Here is a 17,832-nt window from a genome sequence, read left to right as displayed (position 1 = left end):
AAAACTGTTATCTTCATCAGTTTTCATATCATAATCAAGTTTTGATTGTTTTATAAATCCATCGAAGTTAGGAAACCCTAAATGTCTAATACTACTAATAATTCATTAATTACTATAAACACAGATTATCTATGAGACCTGAAGGTATAACAATTCTACACACTACTGGTTTTTAAGTACATATTTCAAGTAATTCATCAAAAATCATCGTTATCAGTAGCCAGGCCGGGCTTTTCAAAGCCATCGTCGTACTCGTCAGCATTGAATCAGACGAGAAGGGGAAGAACTGGGGAAGATCGGGCGAAGAAACCCTTCTAACCCGCTTTCTGATCTCCCCACAATCTCATATCTTCCTTCGATCACTCCTCCGTCGCCGATTCTGCCCATCAATTTCACATCTCTGCCGCAAAATTCCTTCTTCCCGATGAACCCAGTCGGCCTTCGCCGCCGTCGCCGCCTTCGCCAGGTATTTCTCCCCGTTCTCTTCAATCTCGCCTTGACCCTTCTCCTGTTCTTCGTGTTCTACAACGGGGGTGCCTCGATTAGAACCTCCCCTTCCCCGATTGATCAGACCTACCGCCCTAGACGCGATCTTGGCGAGATCCCGGCTGTCAAAACGGGATCTTGCGCCTCTTTCAAAGCTCATCCAGAGACCTCCTCTGGTGGGTTCATCGATTACCTACGATTCTTCTACTGCGATTGCGAGAACCTCCGCGCCCTCGGCTATGGCGTTCTGATCTTGTGGCTGGCCGCGCTGTTCTATCTCCTGGGCAACACAGCGGCGGACTTCTTCTGCCCCAGCTTGGAGAAGCTCTCCGGGCTTCTTCGCCTTCCCCCGACCGTCGCCGGCGTGACGCTTCTCCCCCTCGGCAATGGGGCGCCGGACGTGTTCTCCAGCATCGCCGCCATGGTCGGCTCCGGCGCCGGCGAGGTCGGCTTGAACAGCGTCCTCGGCGGTGCCGTCTTCGTCACCTGCGTCGTCGTCGGTGTCGTCTCCCTCTCAATTGCAGAGAAGCGTGTGCAGATTGATAGAAGCTGCTTCACCCGGGACGTCGTCTTCTTCCTCGGCACTCTGCTGGGCCTGTCATTGATCCTGGCCGTGGGGAAGGTCCCTCTCTGGGGCGCCCTCGTCTTCGTCTCCGTCTACCTCGTCTACGCCGTCATCGTCGCCGCCAACGAGCTCTTGAAGCGGCATGCCCCCAGGCTGAAGCTGGCCTCTCTCACTCCATTGCTTCCTGTGAGAGCCAGCGTCCTCTCCCTGCCAGAGGATGACGATGACGGCGGCGGCGGTGGCAATTCAATCCGTAGAGCACTGCTCGAGCTCGACAGCCCCGGCCATGGCACCCCCAGCTTGCCGCAGTGGATGTGGGCTTCCAATTTTGCCATCTACTCCAACCAGGGGCCGAGACGAAGCTCCATTGACAACCCCCGCCCGCTCTGGGGTTGGGCAGACGACGCTGACGAGGAGGATGAGAGGCGCTGCTGCAGGCTCCTGCGTTGGTTGCAGGCGCCACTGTCCCTTCCCCGTCGTCTCACCATCCCCATCGTCGACGACGACAGATGGTCCAAGGGCTATGCCGTCGCCAGCGCCTTCCTCGCGCCGCTCCTCGTCGCAATTCTCTGGACTGGTGGCCGAGCCGGTCCGATCCTGGTCTGTGCTGCGGTGGGGGCGGGCTGTGCCGCTATGGCGGCCGCCTTCACGAGCTCGGACCGGCCGCCGAGGAGGTTCCTGCTGCCGTGGGTGGCGGGGGGGTTCGTGATGAGTGTGGTCTGGTTCTACGTCATCGCCGGCGAGCTAGTGGCACTGCTGGTGGCACTGGGGGAAATTCTTGGCGTGGAGCCTGCGGTGCTGGCGGTGACGGTGCTGGCGTGGGGGAATTCAATGGGGGACCTGTCATCTAACCTGGCCATGGCCATGGCCGGGAGCGAGGATGGGGTGCAGATCGCCATGGTGGGGTGCTACGCCGGACCCATGTTCAACACCCTGATCGGGCTCGGCATGGCCATGGTGCTAAGCGCGTGGGCCGCCCGGCCGGCAGCGCTGGTCCTTCCGGTAGACCCGTCGCTGGCATTGACCATCGTCTTCCTCGTGCTTGGACTGGTTTGGGCGCTGGTTGTTCTGACAAGGAACCAGATGAGACCAAGTCGGCTGCTTGGTTTTGGGCTCTTGGGCATTTATGCTGTGTTCCTTTGTGCCAGGCTAGGCACTGCTACTGGGTTTATCTCCACATCTGACTTCAGGGTGCCTCTTTCATTCAGAGGTACGTTGACTTAGCCTGCTGACTTTGAGTGGCTTTGACTTTTCATGTACATTGGAATCAGCCAACTGATGAATACTTGTATAGCCGAATATCAATTTTATCTCAGTGGGGAATGGAGTTTGTATTTTGTTTGTGGATTCAAAATTTTCTTTTCGACTCATAAACTTGAAACCTATTTCCTCTGAAGATGGGTTGGCATAGCATGCCGTCTCTGGAATTTAATATCATTTCCATTGAAGTGGCAATCCTTCGATATATTTTTGCCGTCACCCTGAAAATTGATACTAGTATGGGCAAATATCGAATATTGAATTTAGGAGATACTTTCTTTGGTAATTCTATGTGTTTCTTTTGAGCTCATCATCTTGGTTTCTGGATTAAATCAATATCATTAGGATAATAATATTGATTATGTTTTGAATAATCTCCACAGTAATGTGTATTCATACCTAGTACATGTTATGTCAACCATTATTCACCATATGCTCCGCTCATGGATTATGTCCTGCATGGCTTATGACAATCGTTGATGATGAAAATTTTCAGAATGCAGTTGAAAGTCGCAATATTTTGTTATCCTATTTATGAGGCTAAATTGACTAAGACCATCTGGTTGATCAGTCAAACTGTAGAGCTTTAGACCAAAAACTTTCAGGATTAAATATCATGCATAATATATATCAGCTCTCTGATATCAAATATCAAGCAAATTATGGCTTCATTTAGCTAGCGAATGGTGTGTGGTTACCTATTACGAACTATGAATAGTAGCCCTACCAAACGTTGAGAAACCAATCTTCTCTCTTCGCCTCATCTACACGTAATATTTCTAAACTACTTACCTGTGTTAACAAGTTTGATCCGTCCACCCATAAAATAAAATTTCCTAATATCTTCCCCATGTGTGACACTTTTCCTAACAAAATTTCCTATGCAAATATGAGACTATCAAAATAAATTTTGACACTTTTCTTCTGATATTTTGATTTCATTATTTCTTTTTTTCTAAAGTATAAATCTGTCAATTCTATTAATTTCTAATGATGTAAATCTGATGTGCTTTGAGAATAAGATTTTTAATCTAAAGTAGAAGAGATATTCCATTGCAATAAAAGTGGCAAACGAGTGAAATTTTTGTAATGGATTTTTAAAATTCTTCAAACGTTTATTCACATCATTTGTCAGAAATGGTGTTCAAAAGCCTAGCATTGAGATAAATTGAATGTGGGAAATTTAGATAATTGATATTGGGATTCTGACTTATTAAGTCAAAAGTCAAGTTATAACTTTTTCATTTTTGTAACTTGAATGTCAGTTTTTTTTAATTTGGTAAATGTTGAGCTTTCCATTATTTTGAAAAGGTGAGCTCAATTTCAATACATAGGATTTTTTTGAAAATAAACTTGGGGATGCAAATTTAAAGGATATTTAATAAAAAAATCATTAGTATATATATGTGTGTGTTAATAATTAATAAATCATTTATTTTGATAATTTGGAATCAGTTCTTAGAAATCTGGAACTTGAGAAGGTCAACTGCTGGGTTTGAAATATTATGGAAAAGTAAGTTGGAAGAAATAATTTTAAGATGATACTCAATGCTATTTTAAAATATTAGGGGTTGGGTGAATTACTTTGGGTATATCCTTTTGGGTTTACGAGGTTATTTTATAGTTAGTTTCATCTAATTCTTTTGGATACATACATGAGTGAAGCTGTGTAAGTTTTAATTACACATGCAGTTTCACAATGTACATTTATAATGGTTGATGGGGTTCAGGTATAAGGAGTTTACAATGTACCTTTATACATGTTGGTAAATACCCTTCCTACTGAGACATTTATAAATGCATTTATACAAGAGGGGATCTGACAACACAATGTTAATGTGGATACATCTAGAGCAGGGGCAAGTGAACGACTTAAAAGCTCTCCCACAAAGCAAGTCAATGGTCAAAAAGTTCCCCACAAGATACTATAATTTAATATATTTTAGATATTGATTTTTAACTGATATTTAGCCTTCGCTGCATTGAATCTGATTTCCTGCCTCAAACTGATGGCCTATATTGTAATATTGACTCACATGTCATGTATCAACTATAATTTTATGAAACAAATAAGAAAAGGAATATTCCCTCCGTGGACTATGGAGTGTCTAAAATTTGCACATAACTCTTTCCTGGCTAGGACTTGGTATTTTCTTCTCCTTGGCTTGTATATTTCACACTAACTAATATTTATTAACTCTAATATACAACTCATAGTTCAGTGATTTGTTATCATATGAACAGAATAATAGTAAATATCACATCATTTCCTTATAACTAAAAAGTGATTTTGACTACTTCTTAGCTCCATTACCATTGATGCAGGAAAGTAAATCATACTTATGTATATCTTTTTACGATGTATTTTGTAATAATCCTGATAACTGTTTCGCGTCTAAAAAATATCACTAATGTTTCTGGTATTTTTTGCTTATATGATGACATCATATGGCCTAAAACCAATCACACATCCACGTATCATTCAAATTAAATTTATTAATATTTTATGTGTAGTGGTAAGAAGGAATAAGGTACTTATGATGATATCATACTAGAGAGATTACTCATTTCCAAATACTTATACCAAATATCTGTACTTGTAAGATGTTGGAGGTCATCAAATTATCAAGATAGAATAAAAATATCGACTCATATTGATATGATGAGGAAGGTTGATACTGTAAGCATGTGTGGAGAAAATAGGGAGAGATAACAGAGGCACGATTAGGTGATTTTTACAAACCCCTATAAGATCTTATACCTATTTATTTTTCAAAAATCATTGATATCATTCAGATGGAATTAGTACCTAGACCATTGAGATTGAGGACGTCTTATGGACAGAAAGTTGTGCCTGGAACCCATAACAATTAAATTATAATCCATCATAACTGTGATCAAAATGATTGTGCCTCACGAGTCCACAAATTCGATTGTATGGTGAAGATGGGATCTTTCAGCCTTAGTATAAGATGAGATAATTTCAAAAAAAATTATTTATCTGATGATCTTTCAACCAAGTTTTTCAAGTGATCAGAGAAACATTCATACCATGGAAAATATTGGATTAATTCCATAAATTCATATGTTTATTTTCAATAAATCATCCTTGATGTGTGTATTCAAGATTAAATGATTAAAATATATTTTTAGAATGATATAATGGTTTATTGCGTGTATAGTATTTTCTGAAAACCTTTGACATAAAATTCACAGGTAAACAAATTTTCTAGATTTTTTAAATATATGTTCTCAGATCTTTATGAAATAGAACAATTCTTCTAGAATTTTTCAAAGTTACATAACAATTTTACTGGTATTATTTCTCAGAGGAGAATTTGTTTTTGTCTATGAGTCACCGAACTAATCATTAAAAAAATATACCATTATAACATGAACATGTGGAAAAATGAAAACAATACTAATTTTATTTTTTAAATGCGATGGACGCCAGAGACATATCTCAACACACTAAAATCAAGCAATTGTGAGACGCATGTCAAAGCAAAAAAAAACTTCAACCCAGTTCAATTTATTTTAAGGCTGAGAAAGGAGAGAGCTAAAGATGTAAATAGCAGAAAACAAGGAAATTGCTTGGAAAATATGAGAACATCTCTTTAACCAATATATGCATCAGGTCAGCTAATAATGCAGAAATTAATGTTGAATTTTCTAAAAACCCAAGGATATTATGACAGGCTGGTGATTTGACTAGTGGATTGATGAAGATATGGAATAGTATGATAACTAAAAATCTTCCAACTTCAAAAAGCGACATTGATAAAATAGGAGTTTTAAGCTGAACTATCCATACTCTATACCAAAAAGTAGAACTATGTATCCAAAAAGTATTTTAGAATTGCTCCTGAATTTGTAGGCCAATTTAAAGAAATTAATTTTGATTTCCATGAATATTTCTTGGTTCTCGTTATTGATAAAAATTAAAGATAAAAATATAAATGTTGGGGCTGTCCAGCTGAGGCAAATTGCCTTGGTCATAGAAAAATATAAGCATCCACGATGAGTCTACTTGTGACTACATTGACATCTTTTTCTCAACATCCATACAGTTACATCTGCCCACCTATTCGGTTCTTGGCATTGATTGAATGCTTGAAAAATAGTTTTTCAATGTAGGGGAAGGTGATGATTACTACCTTCTGGGGACCCTTCACTTGATCCTTTGTAGAGTGTGTTCAAGTAGCTCACATGCCGCACAAGATCTATCCACATGATCAATGTTGATGGCGCGTCACCACCGGACGTCATCGAGCCAGCAGCAGAGGAGCAGCAGGACTTCCCCGACCCAACACCCGAGGAGCCGGCACTACCCAGCTCGCCACCGAGACGAGTCCAGCCACCACGGCGAGCCGCCGCAGCAACACGGGATTCCGCATTCCGTTACTCGGCATGACGCGGACGCCGACCACCGGAGCACACCGACACCTTCGGTTACCTTATTCTATAGCTTTTCGGTTTTATCGTGTTGTCGTGTAGCGGGGAAGGCTCCACATGAGGAACTCTTTCACCCCCCCCTCGTTATGTTGGGCCTGACAAGCCCATTTTCATTATTTCCTTTCCTTACCTTGTTTGTTTTGCTGTTTTTGGACTTAAGGAAGGGCCTATCTTCACCCATATATAAGGGGAAGAGGTGGGCACTTCCTTACTTTGACCTAAATTTGAAGATTGGTATTTTGAGAAGAAGGGTCAGGTCGTGGAGAAGAATAGAAGAAAGAAGAAGAAGAGGAGGAGGAAGAAGAAGAGGGGAGGAAGAGGAGAAGGGGGAGAGGAAGGAGGAAGGGCAGCCGCCATCACACCGCCGCCCGCGCCACCGCGCCGCACGCCACGCGCTGGGCGCCGCTGGCGCCGCTGCCAAGGCGCTGGCTGGCCGCGCCACAAGGCCGCCGCCCGCCGCCGCCAAGGCGCCGCCGCCGCGCGCAGCGCCGCCGCGCCGCCGCGCCGCCGCCGCGCTGCCGGCGCCGCTGCGCGCACCGCGCCGCCGCGCGCCGCGCGCTGCCGTCGCGCTGCCGCATTGACGCGCGCTGCCGCGCTGCCGGCGCCGCGTGCCGCCCGATGATCGCCGCTGCCGCCGCGCCGCTGCCAGGCGCGCCGCGCCGTCGCGCCACGCGCCACCGCCGCTGCCGCCATCGCCGCGCCACGCTGCGCGCCTACCGCCGCTGCAAGCGCCACGCCGCCGCGCTGCTGCCGCCTGCTGCCGCGCGCCACTGCCGCGCCGCCGCCGCGCGCGCGGCTGCGCCAGCGCGCCGCGCAAGCGCCGCGCCGCCGCGCTGCCGCTGCCGCGCCGCTGCGCCGCACGCCCGCGCCGCACTGACCGCTGCGTCCACCACCGTCGACCACATCTCCCCGCATCGCTCCGCGCTGACTGCGCACGACCGCCCCTCCGCACCAGTCAACCTCCGGCGCACCCGACTACTCCCTCCTCCGGAATCAGTTGGTGCGAGAATCCTGTCGCCAGCGCGACGAAGGTACTCTGCTTTACCTAGCCTCTTTCGTCATTTATTTCCGTCAGCATTCTTTCGTATTGCCTCCACGCGCTCGGGTTAGATAGGTGAGTGGGACAGATTGAGAGAACGACGAAACAAAGACGGCGTCTTACCTGTCCGATGCAGTGGGGCGCCCGGCAGCGTGTGAGCATTCCAGTGGGAGTTGCCCCATTCGGCGGCGTCGCGCCTCGACCCACCTCGGGCGACTTGGAGGGCTGGACCGACCCAGCTTGGCGACCCGTCCCGCTCGGGTTGGCTCTCGTAGCTTGTCGGCGCATTGCACGCGTACCGTTGTAGAATCATCGTCCTCGTCGCCGTCATACATATATTTCTGTTCTCCGCATATCCATCGGTTGGCGCCGTGGGCGTAATCCGATCAGTTAGCGATCGACACCGAAGTTCCTTCCTTCGGTGGCGGTCGGACGCCGTTGAGACGACGTCCGGCATCAAATTGGTATCGAGCCAGGCTGTGGTCGCCCACAGCACGCGTCTCCGACTTCGCATCGCATCGCATCGCGCCGCATCTAGTGCATCGCATCCATCGATTTTACGTGCATCCATATCGGTACCCAGGAATGGCGTGAGACGCGATCCGCACGGATGGCGCAACGCGGAGGTTCTACCTCCCGCGACGAAGTCGAACCGTCGCGAGGCGAGAGAACGAGATTGACCTCTCGGGACCTCAACCGCCTCGCCGGTTCGGAACCTACCTTACCCCATATCGAGGACACGCTGGTCCCACCCGACGTCACGGGTGCTCCAGGCACATCGAAATCACCGGCATCGCCCGGTGGTTCACGCCGATCCCAGCACTCCCCACGCGGCACACCGCGCGTCCTCGACGACTCGGTCGGTGACTACGAAGACCGGGATACTCTGGCGGCGACCACGCTGGAAATCTCCGTCGCCGAGTACTCCCCTAGAGCGGCCCCTGCACGGGGTAGAGGACGAGGACGACGAAGCGCCACTCGCCAGTACCCGCCAAGAGAAGAACCTCCGGAAGACCAAGGAGCTCAACGTCGCGCATTGGCAGCCAGGACGGAGCGCTTGGAGCGGATGCTCGCCGACACCCGAGTGTCCGAGCACGGAGTTGAGGCGGGACCGGTTGCACGAGGCCCCCCTCGCCCCCCTTACGGGGCTGGTAGACCGAATACCGTGGTCACCCGACCCGGACCTTGCTGATGATTACGAGGCCCCTGATCGCCGCTTTACGGCGTACCACCACCGTACGCCTAGCCAGGAGCCCATACGCGACCCACAGGATGTCCGCGCTTGGGACATGCATCGCCGCGGATGACTACACCCGTGGCCACGACGGTCCCTTATGCTCGACCTGATCTCCCTATACGTCCAGACGAGCGCGACCCGAGCCGTGACTATCCGCCCGTCGGTTCGACCCGTTCCTCCCGTGGTCCGCGGTTCGACGAGCCACCGCACGACGCGAGGACTACCACGGCCGCCACCCCGCCATACGGGTTGACGGTGCATGCCCACCACCACATCACCCGGTGCCTTGGGACCGAGCACGCGGATGGTCGTCTCTACCACGGGGGCGACGCGCGGACCGCGACCCATTCCCGCCCGTCGCCCCATGGACCCGCGGACGAGGAAACTACCCGCACCGGCGGCACTATGATGACGACGAGCGTCGGCGTGAGGAGCATCGTGCACGCATCCAGAGGAGCGTGCGCGCCGACGTACCCGTCTACGAGGGCTCGAGGAAGCCCAAGGAGTTCATTGACTGGGAATCAAAAATGAACTCGTATTTCAGGTGGTACAGGATGGGTGACGACCTTTGCGTCAGCACGCAGAGACACGGCAGCGGACAAGCCAAGATCTTCTGGGAGAATGAGCAATTCTCGGCGAACAGCGAGGACAGCCCATTATGTCATGGGCAGAAATGGCGCGGAAGCTAAGGAACAAGTACGTTCCTCGTCAGTACCAGATGACACTCTGCCCCCCGTGGCTCGACCTTAAGCAAGGTCGACTCCCGGTGTCGGAGTACATCGAGGCTTTCGAGGAATGCCGGATGCGTTGCCGTTTCGTGGAGGACCCCCGCGTCATCATCGGCCTCTTTGCCCACGGCCTTCGGCCCGCCTTGCGCAGCAAGGTCCTTGACTGCCAACCGGCAGAGGTCGATGAGGCATACCACCTAGTGGAGCACATGGATCCACCTGTCGAAGACACCCCGGCGCCAACGCGCACACCACGCCGCGAGTTCCTACGGTTCGGCTTGCACCCGCTCGTTCCACCCTACCCGCGACCACTCGGGTCGCACCGGTCACCGGGGGCCAAGGAACGACCCCAACCACCTCAGTGGGGTCTACCCCGCAAGCCCGGGCCTCGACCGGCGATGCCCCGGCCCGTAGCGCTGCACCAAGTCAAGCACACATCACGTGCTACAAATGCCAAGGACGAGGGCACCGGGCACACCAATGCCCATCTACACTTTTGATTGATGTCGGGGAAACCGAACAGGATTATTGCGATGGAGCCGACGTACCCCAGGAGGACCACTATCACGGGAACGAGGAATGCGCCCTTGAGTACGAGGCCCGATGGACAGATAGGGTTCATCCAGATCATCGAGGCGCGAGGAGCCCCACCCGTGACAGGCCGTGCGTCCGTCCGGCCGTTAGCCAACATCGCTGTCGACACCCCCGGCAGCAGTAGAGATAGGATATCACCGCGGGTTGACAACTCCGCTAGACTGCCACGGGCCGCTCAACAGCCGACACCGTTCGATGATGCGGCCATCCGTACGTCGATCTTCTACACGTACATCAAGATCAACGGCAAGGCATGTAAGGTGATCGTGGATAGCGGTAGTTGCATCAACGCGATCTCAGATACTATGGTCAGCGGCTTAGGGTTGACTTCGATAGAGCACCCCACGCCGTACGACGTTTCATGGATCGACGCTTCATCACTATCTGTGAAGCGTCAGTGCCGCGTCCCCCTGAAGGTGAACACATACGCCGAGGACGTACTCTGTGATGTACTACCCATGAAGGTGGGTAGCATCATCCTCGGTCGGCCGTGGTTATATGATCACGACGTCACCTTAGCAGAGCGCGTGAACACCTCCTCCTTTATGCACCAGCGGCGACGAGTTACGTGGCACCCGTACACCACGGCCGCCAGCAAGCGGCGCGACCCGACCAGTAGGGTTAGTGATAGTCCGAGGACCCTTATTCACTCGCGACCTTGGCGCGAGGTGACGATACACCTATGTGTCTGGCCGTCACCCTTGACGTCCTGCTGACAGTGCAATGACCCTCGCACCCAGAGGTTGAGGCTCTCATATCGGAGTTCGGAGATATCTTCCGGAAGAGCTACCAGCGGATTACCCCCGATGAGGAACATACAGCATGCCATCGACTTGGTGCCCGGCGCGTCGCTTCCGAACCTACCGCATTACCGCATGGAGCCGCCGAAGTACGAGGAGTTGCTACGGCAAGTGAGGGAGCTTTTGGGGAAGGGCCTCATCCAGGAGAGCATGAGCCCCTGCGCCGTACCCGCTCTCCTAGCGCCGAAGAAGGATGGCACGTGGCGCATGTGTTGCGATAGCCGTGCCATCAACAAGATAACGGTCAAGTACCGTTTTCCCATTCCGCGTGTGCAGGATCTATTCGACATGATGGCGGGATCCACTATCTTCTCCAAGATAGACTTGAGGAGTGGGTACCATCAAGTACGGATCCGTCCCGGCGACGAATGGAAGACCGCCTTTAAGATAAAGGACGGTTTATATGAGTGGAGGGTTATGCCTTTCGGCCTCTCCAATGCGCCCAGTACCTTCCAACGTCTCATGAACGAGGTACTGCGCGCCTTCATAGGGAAGTTCGTGGTCGTCTACTTCGACGACATCCTCGTCTATAGCAGATCCAGAGACGAGCATGCAGACCACCTTCGGCAGGTCTGCACCATCCTACGGCAGGAGCAGCTCTACGCCCACCCCAAGAAGTGTAGCTTCCTAGCGTCCGAGGTTGCCTTCTTAGGGTTCATCGTGTCCGCCCAGGGCGTAGCCGCCGACCCGGAGAAGGTCCGGGCCATCACGTCGTGGCCGACCCCGGCAAACATGCACGACGTTAGGAGTTTCATAGGACTGGCGACTTTCTATAGACGATTCATACGGAACTTCAGTTCCGTTCAGCCCCATCACCGGCGCCTCAAGGAGGAGTCGTTCGCCTGACACCGGCAGAGAGCTTTCCAGCAGATAAAGCTCATGATGACACAGCGCCGGTACTACGGCTTCCGACTTTGGGAAAGTGTTCGAGGTTACATGCGATGCCTCAGGTATCGGCATCGGGCGTCCTCGGCCAGGAGGGCCACCCCGTGGAGTTCTTGAGAAGCTGAACGATGCCAGGCCGATACTCCACGTGCGACAAGGAGTTCTACGCGGTCATCCAAGCCTTACGGCATTGGAGACACTACCTCCTATCATCGGAGTTCGTGCTCTTCTCGGATCACGAGGCGCTCAAGTACCTGCACTCGCAGCAGAAACGGCGATCGGCACGCCAGGTGGGTCGAGTACCTACAGGACTACACCTTCGTCATCAAGCACAAGAAGGGCAAGGACAACGTCGTAGCCGGCGCCCTCGGCGGAGAACTCACGTGCTCAACGTCATGAAGGTGACAGTCTTGGGGTTCGAGACCATCCGAGATGGGTACGATAACTGCCCTGATTTCGCCCCATCAACGCGGAAGTCCGGCGAGGACCATCCCACGATTACAAGGACTATGTCCTTCGGCGGATACCTGTTCTTTAAGAACAGATTGTGCGTACCTCGCACATCACTACGTGACTTCCTCACTTGGGAATGTCACGCGGAGGCCTTAGCGGTCATTTTGGCGCGACAAGACGATCGCCGCCATGGAAGGCCAATTCTCTGGCCTTCCTAAAGCGCGATGTTGGCAACATAGTTGCCCAGTGCCGTGTATGTGCCTTGGCCAAGCAAGTCAAGAAGAGCGCGGACTTTATACCCCATTGCCGACGGCGAGGCGTCCCAGACGGCGTGAGCATGGACTTCGTCTTGGGACTGCCCGCGCACCGCGGCACCACGACTCCGTCATGGTAGTCGTGGATAGGTTTTCGAAGATGGCCCGCCGTGCCTGCGCGAAGACGTCGACGCCGTGAAGGTCGCCCAGATCTTCTTCCGAGATCGATGCGCCTCCATGGCCTGCCATCCTCGATCGTGTCCGATCGTGGCGTGCGCTTCACGAGTTACTTCTGGAGGACCTGTGGAGCCTCTTGGGCACGGCTCAAGTTCTCGACGCCTACCATCCGCAGACCGGCGGTCGACGGAGGTGGTCAATCGTAGCTTGGGCAACCTACTACGTTCCTCGTAGGTGAACACCTCGCGTCTTGGGATCTTGTCATACCACGCGCTGAGTTCGCATACAACTCCTCGGTGAACAGAACCACCGGGTTGAGCCCCTTTGAGATCGCCTACGGCCAGGCACCCGTCGACCCCTAGACCTAGCTCCCATAGATCCTCATGTTAGGGTTTCCGAGGACGCACTTGCATTTGCCCAGCATGTCTCTGCATTGCATCATCGCATTCATGATAGGATCACGCAGCAAAATGCGTTGTACAAGCAAGCCGCCGACTTGCATCGCCGACCCGAGCATTTGACGTGGGAGACCTAGTGATGGTCAGACTCAGGCGGAGAGATACTCTCCGGGGCGGCAACGGCTGCATGCTCGCAGCGCCGGCCCGTTCGGATCCTCCGTAGAGTGGGCGACAACGCGTCACGTCGTCGAAATTCCTCCTCGTGGGAATAGGCTCTACATTCAATGTGGCGGACCTAGCTCAGTACCGGGCCCTTCTTCCCCACCCCCAACCTCTCTAGACCCCTTCAACGTGAGTGAGTTTGCGACACCACTCCCCAATTGTTTCACCCGATAGGCACGAGGCAATCGATTGTGTACTGCAGGAGGTAATTGACCATGCAGGTGGGGAAGCATCGAGAGATTCCTAGTACGTTGGGCGGGCCACACCTGCGCGGGACGACACGTGGGTTACAGAACAGGAGCTCCGGCGCCTCGTCGACCTACTTCCACCGTCGCGATCCTCCACCCCGACTCGCGGTCGAGTCCTTCCCACCCCGGGAGGGTTGATGGCGCGTCACCACCGGACGTCATCGAGCCAACAGCAGAGGAGCAGCAGGACTTCCCCGACCCAACACCCGAGGAGCCGGCACTACCCAGCTCGCCACCGAGACGAGTCCAGCCACCACGGTGAGCCGCCGCAGCAACACGGGATTCGCATTCCGTTACTCGGCATGACGCGGACGCCGACCACGAGCACACCGACACCTTCGGTTACCTTATTCTATAGCTTTTCGGTTTTATCGTGTTGTCGTGTAGCGGGGAAGGCTCCACATGAGGAACTCTTTCACCCCCCCCTCGTTATGTTGGGCCTGACAAGCCCATTTTCATTATTTCCTTTCCTTACCTTGTTTGTTTTGCTGTTTTTGGACTTAAGGAAGGGCCTATCTTCACCCATATATAAGGGGAAGAGGTGGGCACTTCCCCTTACTTTGACCTAAATTTGAAGATTGGTATTTTGAGAAGAAGGGTCAGGTCGTGGAGAAGAATAGAAGAAAGAAGAAGAAGAGGAGGAGGAAGAAGAAGAGGGGAGGAAGAGGAGAAGGGGGAGAGGAAGGAGGAAGGGCAGCCGCCGCCACCGCCGCCGCCGCGCACCCGCCGCCGCACGCCTGCGGCGCCCGCGCCGCGCGCCCGCCCGCCAGCGCCCGCCCGCCAGCAGCCGCCGCCAAGGCGCCCGCGCCGCGGCGCCGCCGCGCCGCGCGTCCGCCGCCAGCGCGCACCGCCGCTGCGCCCGCCGCGCGCGCTGCCGCCGCCAGCGCGCCGCGCGCGCCGCGCGGCCGTGGCGGCGCCCGGCGCGCCGCCGCCCGCGCCGCCGCCGCCGTCGCGCCGTCCCGCGCCCGCTGCGCCGCGCGCTCACCGCCCGCGCGCCGCCGCGCATTGCCGCGCGCCGGTCGCGCGCGGCCTCGCGTGCCCACCGCCGCGCGCGCCCATCGCCCGCGCCCGTCGCCGCTGCGCCCACCGCCCGCGCGCCGTCGCCGCGCGCCGCTGCGCCAGCGCGCCACCGCCCGGCGCTCATACCGCCAGCGCGCCGCCGCCCGCGCCGCGCTGCGCCCGCCGCTGCGCGCCACCGCCAGCGCGCGCCGCGCCGCCGCAGCGCGTCCACCACCGTCGACCACTCCCGCGCCGCTCGCTGACTGCGCCGCCGACCGCCTCCGCACCAGTCAACCTCCGGCGCACCCGACTACTCCCTCCTCCGGAATCAGTTGGTGCGAAAATCCCGTCGCCAGCGCGACGAAGGTACTCTGCTTTCCCTAGCCTCTTTACGTCATTTATTTCCGTCAGTATTCTTTCGTATTGCCTCCACCGCGCTCGGGTTAGATAGGTGAGTGGGACAGATTGAGAGAACGACGAAACAAAGACGAGCGTCTTACCTGTCCGGTACGAGTCGGGACGCCCCGACGCGTGTGAGCATTCCAGTGGGAGTTGCCCCATTCGACGGCGTGCGCGCCCTCGACCCACCTCGGACGACTTGGAGGGCTGGACCGACCCAGCTTGGCGACCCCGTCCCGCTCGGGTTGGCTCGTAGCTTGTCGGCGCATTGCACGTACCGTTGTAGAATCATCGTCCTCGTCATCGTCATACATATATTTCTGTTCTCCGCATATCCATCGGTTGACGTCGTGGACGTAATCCGATCAGTTAGCGATACGACACCGAGTTCCTTCCTTCGGTGGCGGTCGGACGCCGTTGAGACGACGTCCGGCATCAAATGTCCTGTTATAAATCATCTTCTTCATCTCCAACTCGTTGCAAAGATCTTGTTGATCTCCTCACCACAAGACGCTATCGTGGAGTGGGTGGAGCGAAAGAGAGATAAGAAAGGGTCCAAAATCTGCATGGCTTAGGCACCAAAACAATGGGAGGAAAGAAAAACTATAAAAAACCTGAAACCATAATATAAACCTTTATTATAAATATACAATGAAAATAAATATATAATTTTTAAAAACTCAAGTAATTATGTGTCAACTCAACAAATCCAATGCCAATCACACAAAAACAGACATATCACTACCTGGAAAACACTTGAAACATGATTCTTGAAGCAAAGTTCAAGGATCAAGAGGAATCGATTAAGCTTTTCATTGCCACTCAAATATTAGATCATGCCTATAGTTGGATGTGTGGTAGGAATGATGGTTATTTATGTCTGGGAGAAATGATCCTTACAATAAAGCCTGTATGGAAAAAACATAGAGTGTTGATAGATGTTTATTTACTTGGGATTTTTTCAAATTTCTGAATTTTTATGTATTTGTTTTATTATTACCTGGCTGAGGAAAATTTATGGGAAAGAGATACAACCTTAGCCAATATTACATTCATGTCTTCAAAATTCTAAATTTCATCCAAATATTACAATCTCTTTAATGGCTGTCTTCCAAGCTACAATAATAACTGAAGGTATAGTAAGATATGTTTATAAATATCTACCATAACAAACATACAACTCTAATGCATTCTCTATTTTTGGGCAACGTTGGTCACCCATGGAGCCATAATTTCGAACTTAAAACGAGATAAATGATGCACTATCAGATTGCTAATGATTCAAATGGCAAAAACCCAAAATTTCGATAACATGATCCAAGTGAATTTGGATGAGTAATTAACAACATCAATTAATACTATTGTACATCATGGGTACCTTTTTCTCAATGGGATATTGAATAATATTTTCACATTCCATATGGCAAGCTAGTTCATAAGATGTAACTCTCCATAGTGAGAGGTTGACCTGTAAACAATGTTAGTATGTGGAGTAGTTTTGTTGACAATGACCGTTGTTTAACAATCATCATAGTTATAAGATCCTTCGTCTACAGAGTATGACTGACTCTAATATACATTTTATGAAATTACATGCAAACAAAAAACTACTTGCAATGAATTTCTTAGCCACAAAGCTACGGTTCGACATAGGGATGGTAAAAAAATTATGTTAATTCTTAAACATGCAAACGAACAGGAACACAGAAAATTCTTAATAAATAGTGTTTAGGAATGGTTAATGAACAACACCTGGCTCCCCCTTTTCCCCTCTTAAACTTTCCCACAAAATTACAGGTATTTGAAAATGCCATTCCTTTGTGAAGGATTTGTGAACGAACCGAACACAAATATGAACATAGATTTTCACCTGTTTGTTTGTGCACAACATGGTTCGTTTGTTGCCAAACAACTGACTTCCCATCCCTAGTTTGACTATAAATGATTCTGTTCTTTACACATATATGATCTGGCTCTTTTCCGAAACCAATCATCAATGGTATGAGTGATTTTATTTCTAAATTATATCCTTTTTAACCTGCTCTAGTTAGTCATTCAAAAAATCACTATACTAATGTTTCTCTACGTGGATATCTTTATCTCGATGCAATCTGGATAGACAGTGATCTTATTGTAGATTATTTATTTACATAGAATTCAAGCTAAGGAGAAATAATACATGTTAAATTCTGAGGCTGACCGCTGTCCACTTCTTTTAAAACATAATGCAAAATCCACATGTTTTAATTTTATTTTAATTTACATAAATATGTCTCTGCCACGCGTCACGACATAACTGGACACTTGGAACGCAGAGTCTTCCCTGGTCGGCGGTTGACTGCCTACGTTTACTGTCTTTCCGACACGGTTGACGCGTTTTATTTACTTACGCGAACCTCGAAAGGTTTGTCCCTAATTAAAACTAATAAAAGGTTTTTATACAAAAAACAATCTCCTAAGATTCTTCGTTGATTCCATTTTTCTACAACTTTCTTGACGGCCATAAAACCACAAAAGTATATTTCTTCGGCCCGGCTCGATATAAAGTATTAACACAATTTATACAAAAAAAATGTTTTTAAAAAATTGCATCCCATCTGTGACTGATTTATGACATCCACCGCCCAAAACCG

At 51.0% G+C, this 17,832-nt stretch overlaps 1 protein-coding gene across 1 annotated transcript; it reads left to right on the top strand.

The window, feature by feature from the left end:
* The first annotated feature begins 206 nt into the window (after positions 1–206).
* On the top strand, positions 207–2,388 carry LOC144711147 (cation/calcium exchanger 4-like). The gene has a single exon (XM_078585070.1). The coding sequence runs from the start codon at positions 425–427 to the stop codon at positions 2,273–2,275; it is 1,851 nt and encodes a 616-aa protein (XP_078441196.1). The 5' UTR covers positions 207–424; the 3' UTR covers positions 2,276–2,388.
* Positions 2,389–17,832: the final 15,444 nt, after the last annotated feature.

Source organism: Wolffia australiana, chromosome 13 (genome assembly GCF_029677425.1).
Source record: "Wolffia australiana isolate 7733 chromosome 13, ASM2967742v1".
In the NCBI taxonomy this organism is placed as follows: Eukaryota; Viridiplantae; Streptophyta; class Magnoliopsida; order Alismatales; family Araceae; genus Wolffia; species Wolffia australiana.
This window is presented reverse-complemented; position numbering and strand designations above follow the sequence as displayed.